Raw genomic sequence first — 7,562 nt, forward strand, 5'->3', positions numbered from 1 at the left:
TTGTTAGCCAAATAGAGCCAGGTAATTGTGGAAATGATACCTGCTTTTTTGCCCAATGCTGGAATGCTAGTGAATTTAGGTATGCCCTGGTTACTCACATGCCTCGCTGGGTGCCTGTGCCCATTGATACCCCTCACGCTATGACTCTCTTCAGACAGAAAAGGGATTTTGGAATTACAGCCACCATTGTGACTGCCATCTCATTGGCGGCTGTTGGAGCTACCACCACGGCATTACCCATGAGTCATATTGTGCAGACTGCTCAGACCCCGAATAATCTTTTAGCCAATGTAGCTCATGCCTTAGATGTACAAAAAGGAATTAATGCTCAACTAAAAGGAGGCTTGATGGTGTTCAATCAGAGGATTGACCTCGTGCAGGAGCAAATTGATACCCTATGGAAAATCGCTCAACCTGGCTATCAATGAAAGTATGCTGGACTTTGAGTCACTAGCATACAACATGAGAATTTTTCCTGTGCTGCAAATCTGTCTAAACAATTGTCTAGTTATATTTTAGGTAATTGGACTGGAGAATTCGATACTATGATGGAGCAGCTGAGAGTGGCCATTGTTAGGGTAAATTCTACCAGAGTGGACACAGGACTAGCCACAGGATTATCATCATGGATTGCTGCAGCCATGAATCATCTGAAGGAATGGGCGGGCATGGGAGCGTTAGCAGGCTTTCTGGTGTTGGTCTCCTTGGTTTGCCTGTGGTGCATATGCAAGATTAGAGTCTCACAACAGCGTAATGCAGCCATGATCATTCAGGCCTTTACAGCCATTGAAGCAGGACAGTCTCCCCAAGCATGGTTGGCTACCATAAAAAGCGAAAATGTTAAGCTCAGGATGCGAGGCTAAGCACTGCACTCAGGGTCAGCCGCTTTCAATCCAGAGAAGAGCATGTCTGATTGCATGCGGGTTGATACCCCAGGTCCTGCCTCTGAGAAAAAAGTATCGGACGGGTCTGATGCTCTTTGGGTGGATGACACCTAAATGAACATCAGTACAAAGTCCCAATTTATTTCTAATATCAGAGATCAGACCTCTACTCTTGCCTGATGCGTCTAAAACAAAAAGGGGGAACTGTAGAGAGCTGCGTAATGCCGTGCCTTAAAGATGGAGCTGGTTTCCACCTTCCACATTCCCGATGGTGAGTCTCTCTGTCACAAACAACTCCATATTTGGCTAAGGTTGAGGATCTGGCTTGCTTCCCTGTATGTGGACCTATCTGCATTGCCCACGTGGCACGCTGGGGTTGGCTACCCAGAGGCTATTTAAGCTGTGGGCTGGCTTTCCCCAGGGTCAGAAGATTGTTCAAGGTTCCTGAATAAACTGCATTGAGAGGAAAAAAAAAAAAAAAAAAAAAACTTCCTTTGAAGTTTTGTACTTAAATAAAGAACATATAAGCATCAAAACTTGCAAAATGATGCCAGCAGCGTGAGGAAAAAAAAACCTTGCAGATGGCAAAGAAGGCCTTTATGAAAATTCCAGCCCTAGATTTTGTGTATTCATAGAAAGGGTCACCTTGGATATGGGGATAGAGTATTGCTCTCTGTATTAATATGTGTTTTATAAAAATTCAAAATTAAATGTTCTTTTTTAGTAGAAAAAGAGAGGAAGAGGAAGAGAGAATGAGGAAAACATCATGACATATTTTCAACCCTCATTATTTGGCTTGTATTGTATTGAAATGAGGTGGTATAGATAACTCAAATTTACAAAATGATTCAGCAAAGATAATATAATCAATTAAAGATGCATTGTTCTTTTTATATATGTACATGAATGTCTTCTAATGAAATTGTTTATGAAGGCCTAGAGACTTTTTATTTATTCATAAAATAGACTTTCTTACAAACAAAAAAAAATTATTGTCTCCATGAGAACAATTATCTTTGATATCTGCAGCCCCAAATCATCAGCTGTTTTTAAATATTAATAAAAATTTTTGTGTCTCTAAAATTAAATATATATATATAATTTTTGAAAAGAAGTTTGAAAGTAGATAGCCTTCATTGGTGGACAATGTTGCTTTCAGAAGACAGGCATTATTAAACAAATGTTCCTGTATTGTCTTTGGGTTACTTCTTTATTCTTTATTGGTCAGAGACCTGCTTAGTCTGTTCTTCACTGCCCATAAGAGTTAAACAGTTTCCAGGTTCTGGCTATTACAAATAGAGCTGCTATAAACATGGTTGAGCAAGTGTCCTTTTTGTGTACTTGAACAAACTTTGGGTATATACCTAGCAGTGGTATAGCTGGGTCTGGAGGAAGCACTATTCCTATTTGTCTTAGAAAGCGCCAGATAGCTTTCCAGAGTGGTTGTACCAGTTTACATTCCCACCAGCAGTGGAGCAGAGAAGGCCTTTATGAAAATTCCAGCCCTAGATTTTGTGTATGCATCTTTAACAATGCATCTTTAACAATGCATCTTTCTCCACAACCTCTCCAGCATGTGTTATCGCTTGAGTTTTTCATCTTGGCCATTCTGATGGGTGTAAGGTGATATCTCAGGGTCGTTTTGATTTGCATTTCCCTGATGGCTAATGAGGATGAGCATTTCTTTAAGTGTTTTTCTGCCATTCGATATTCCTCTGTCGAGAATTCTCTGTTTAGCTCTATTCCCCATTTTTTAATTGGATTACTTGGATTGCTGCTTTTCAGCTTCTTTAGTTCTTTGTATATACTGGATAATGGGGAAAGGATAGGAGCTCCACAAGGACCAAATATATCTGGGCACAGGGTCTTTTCTGAGACTGACATTCAACCAAGGACCATGTATGGATATAACCTAGAACCTCCACTCAGATGTAGCCTGTGGTAGCTCAGTAACCAATTGGTTTCCCAAAGTGAGGGGAACAGGGACTATTTCTAACAGGAACTTGATGACTGGCTCTTTGGTCTCCCCACCCCCGAAGGGAGGAGCAGTCCTGTTAGGCCACAGAGGAGGGCTTTTCAGCCAGTCCTGAAGATACCTGATAAAACAGGATCAGATGAATGGGGAGGAGGTCCCCCCCATCAGTGGACTTGGAAAGGGGCACGGTGGAGATGAGGGAGGGAGGGAGGGAGGGACTGGGAGGGAATGAGGGATCGGGACACGGCTGGGATACAGAGTTAATAAAATGTAACTGATAAAAAAAAAAGTTTCACACCACTTTTGATATAAAAAAATATATGTATTTTTATTTAAAATTAAAAAAAAAAGAGTTAAACAGTAACTCTTATTTTCTTATTTCTAAAGAAAGCATACACTCTGATCACAGAACATAGATAAATCATTCTTGGACTGATAGGGAAATTTCATCTCTGCTAGCTAGTTTTCTTCACACTGAGACGTGCTACAAAGGATCCTAGAGAAGAAATCAATTAATTATCTTACCTGGCTGTGAATCATTTAAACTACAATGCCATCCTTATAGGCAAAATCTGCCTACGGGTATAATAATGGCATAACTGTATGATGGTAACCAACTGCCTTTTCATTGTCTTTTAGACCTACTCCATAAAGGAACTCGCATCTGAAATTTTAAATCTGAAAAAAATATGACTGGGGAGGTCATATGCCCTCTGCAAGAACCTATTAATGGTTGTTTTTGCTAAGCAGGCATGGTGTCAAACTGCCATGAAAATTCACCTGTTTGTACTTGTAGAGCCAAGTGCTGCTCTCAGCCTTGGTCAGAAGATTTGCAGTGGGGAACAGTTAATACAGAAACAAAGAACTAGTTAATGTTCTGAGGACAAATGACTGTTAATTTCTCAGCCTTAAATACAGCATCTAAATCATCCCTCTCAGGCTTGGGGAGCATTGCAGAAACAGGGCCCAATGAATATAAGAGATGAAGAATGGAAAGAGTGTGTAAGTTACTGTCTTCTAGAAATGGCATGGCTATTGCATACATGAATATGTAATTGTAATGGGCACCCACACAAAACCTACATGGTACTGGGTCAATAAATAATTCCATCATATATGGAGGTATGGATCATGCGACCTCACTCTCAGAGGAACTATAGGCATTCAAAGGTTGCAGAGAAAGGTTGCAGAGAAAGGTTACAGTCATATTCTCCAATAGTATAGCAATTTATATTTTATACTTGTTCAAATGACCTCTGACTTACACTCATGTAGGCAACCCTAATTAAATGAAGTACTCTACCCACCGCATACAAGTAATGAAAGTAGATGTCAGCTTTGGAAGAAGGTACTTGGTGAGAGATAAAGAATAAGAGGAGAGAATAATGAGAGGCATTTTGAAAAAATACATGCTATATCAAATTTGCAGAATTATAAAAGAAAAAAATGAATTTTAAAAAGAAAATAAATGCTAATGCAACATAGAGAAGGAGGAACTATCAGGATCATTTGGAAAGAGTGTAAACTTGTGCAATAACCATGGAAGGCAGCGCACAGGTTTCGCAGATAGCTAAAGAGAAAATATCATGGGACCTAGCTATATCATTTCTGTGCATATACCTAAACAACTACATTCTCTGGTGTAGATGCCTGAACACCCATGATTACTGCTGCTCTGTGTACAGTAGCTGAGAACTATAACCAACCTGAGAGTCAGCAAATCATAGATGTAAAACTAACATGCAGTATATATACATAATTCAATTCAGTTCAAGATAAAAAAAATTGTGGAAATTGCAAAAAGTGGATAGAACAAAAAGTATTATAATAAATGCTGTAACTTATACACATAGACAAATTCTATATGTTTCCCCTCTATGATCTTCATGACTTTGAATTTGTGTGTGTGTGTGTGTGTGAGAGAGAGAGAGAGAGAGAGAGAGAGAGAGAGAGAGAGAGATATTAAGCTGGAGAGAGTATCTTTATAGGACAGAAAGCAAGAAAGGAGCTGTGAGATGTGGATATTTGGGGCGAAGTCTGGCTGGGGACAGTAAAACACACATGATATGAAAATAAGAGATAACAGGAATGAGAAGATACAGAGGGGCTAGGGAGGTAGAGACAGAGAAAAATAAAGGTTGTGGGATGGTAAAACTATGGATGCATTAAAAAAGCTATATAGAAACCTGTTTGTTGTTGTTGTTGTTTGAAACCTGCTTTTTAAGGAAACGAGGTGAGAAAAGGGTATCCAGCAGAAACGGGAATGGGGAAAACAGGAGGTGATGGGATGAAATATATATATTTCATTTTGTGTTTGTTGCCTATGTGGTAAAACTCTATTACTGAAAGCACTGTATGCTTGACCTATGTCAGAGAGACAGCAGGCTAGAGGCTTTCTCTGCTAAGAAGCCCTAGCCTTTATAGTTCCAGAGGAGCCATTCAGGCTCGAGGGGGAGAAAACTTATCAATAGTCCTAGCCTGACGGGCAACTTGTGCCCACTGATTTGGTATTAGCACAACATTAAGGGTCTAATCAATGGCTTATCGATTGGATCTTATACCCATCCCAAGGAAAGAAATGTGTACTTGGTACTGTAAAGCTGCTCAAAAGCACCTAGCTATTGAGGTGGTAAGTCCTGGGGGATAGGCTTTACGGATTATTATTTTGCTAAGTGGACATGTGGTGAAAGTAGTTTCTAAATGGGTGGATGATTAGCCGTAGACTGGTACAGCTTTCAGCCTTGAGCAGAGAAGCTTCTTATTATGGAAGACAGTGGTTAATGCAGGGACTCAAAAAAGAGCTTGTGAATGTGAGAGGATGTAAGTGACGTAGGAAAAATGGAAGGGGAAGAAGAGTGGAAATAGTACAGATACAATATACATATGTAAAATCCCTTCAAAAACATAATTTAAAAAATGATCAAAGTACTGAAAATGAGTAACTGTTGGGTTCTCAGCCCGCATGGTACAACTATAACACCTGCTCCAAGGCCTAAGGAAAGCGATGGAAGAGTGGGCAGAGGGAATGTAAAAGAGATGGGGAAAGGTTTCATGAAACGCTGCTTTCTGTGTTCAACATGGTCATTGCTGCGAACACAGCAGTGGAGCATACCTGCAAAAAACAATGGATGAAGTCAGGGAGCAGTAAAGAAGAGAATCAGGAGGTGTGTGGGAGGAGCATGAGAGGGGACAGTGGGTGACACTTATGACCATGTGCACTGCATACATGTATAAGACAGAAAAAAATAATAAAGAAAAAATAGAATCTATACATGTGAAGTTTTTGCTTCAATAATATGAAAACACATGTTTTAAGACAAGAATTTATTAATTTCCTGAAAACAATGACTTAAAACAATATTTCATGTTCTTCTTTGACTGTGAATTCAAAAACAATTTGTACTATATCTTTCTTTAAAGGCTTCACTATTTTAATAATAATAACAATAATAACATAATGCAAGACAGAAACTTTCAGTACACATTGTTATTGCTTTACTTAACAATGTGCTAAATATGATGCACTTCAAAAGAGAGAATCCGGTGATAGAAAAACATCTTGAAGTTTCAGAAAATAGTCAACATTTTGTGAGTTTTCCCAAGGCACCTAAAACCTCTCTGTTTCTTAGGCTGTAAATAAAGGGGTTTAGCAGGGGAATGATAATGGTGTAGAACAGCGAATACATTTTACCCTGATACTTGTTTCGTTCAGAGCCAGACAGCACATATATGATGAAGAGAGTGCCATAGAACAAGGAGACAGACAACAGGTGGGAACTGCAAGTAGAGAAGGCTTTTTTCCTGCCCCTCTCAGACTTCGTTTTCAGGATGGCAAAGAGGACTCGGGCATAAGAAACTATAATACTAAAGAAAGTACTCGCTTGCATAAAAATAGCAAAAGTGAAAGCAACAAATGCATTAATAGATGGGTCAGTGCAAGAAATTGAATAGAGCAGCAAGATCTCACAGTAGAAATGATCTATTATATTGGAACTACAAAAAGTTAATCTAAATAACAATCCTATATGAAGTAAGGCATGTAGAAATCCAATTAGATATAATACACTTATGAACTGAACACAGAGTCTATTAGACATCACCATTAGATAGAGCAGAGGGTTGCAAATGGCTACATAGCGATCATAGGCCATCGCTACCAGGAGGAAAACTTCTGCTGTTGCACTAAAACAAAAAAAATAAAATTGGGCAAAACACTCACCCAGGGATATCATGTCATTCTTATTTAAAAATTTCACAAGCATCTTTGGTGTCACAGAGGATGAAGTACAGGCATCCACAAAGGCTAAATTTCCCAGGAAGAAGTACATGGGGGTGTGAAGGTGGGGGTCCTTCCAGATGAGAAAGATTAAGCCAAGGTTGCCCACCATGGTGATGACATAGACGAGGAAGAACACCAGGAACAGAAGCACTTGCAGCTCTGGACGATCTGTTATCCCTCTGAGAACAAACTCAGTCAGCTGGGTCCTGTTCACCTGCATTACATCCACCCACGTTGCTCACTACAAGAAGAGAAGAGATTATTTTAAATGTAACCAAGACTCGGTAAGAATGACATCAGATTGAGTCCACTTTCCTATGCACCAGGTTCTCCTCAGGCAACAGAAAGAAAGGTGTCATGGGTGTCATGTTCCTGCTTTTTAAACATACCAGAAACAGAAAAATATTTTCTGAACAGTTTTAAT

The 7,562-nt window shown here is 39.4% G+C and overlaps 1 protein-coding gene across 1 annotated transcript; it reads right to left on the bottom strand.

Annotated features, from left to right (window-relative positions):
* Window positions 1-6,437: 6,437 nt before the first annotated feature.
* LOC110563475 (olfactory receptor 5AC1-like) lies at window positions 6,438-7,361 on the bottom strand. The gene has a single exon (XM_021660552.1). It carries the CDS (start codon window positions 7,356-7,358, stop codon window positions 6,438-6,440), a length of 921 nt encoding a protein of 306 aa, XP_021516227.1. The 5' UTR covers window positions 7,359-7,361.
* Window positions 7,362-7,562: the final 201 nt, after the last annotated feature.

This window comes from Meriones unguiculatus, chromosome 17 (genome assembly GCF_030254825.1).
Source record: "Meriones unguiculatus strain TT.TT164.6M chromosome 17, Bangor_MerUng_6.1, whole genome shotgun sequence".
NCBI classification, from domain to species: domain Eukaryota; kingdom Metazoa; phylum Chordata; class Mammalia; order Rodentia; family Muridae; genus Meriones; species Meriones unguiculatus.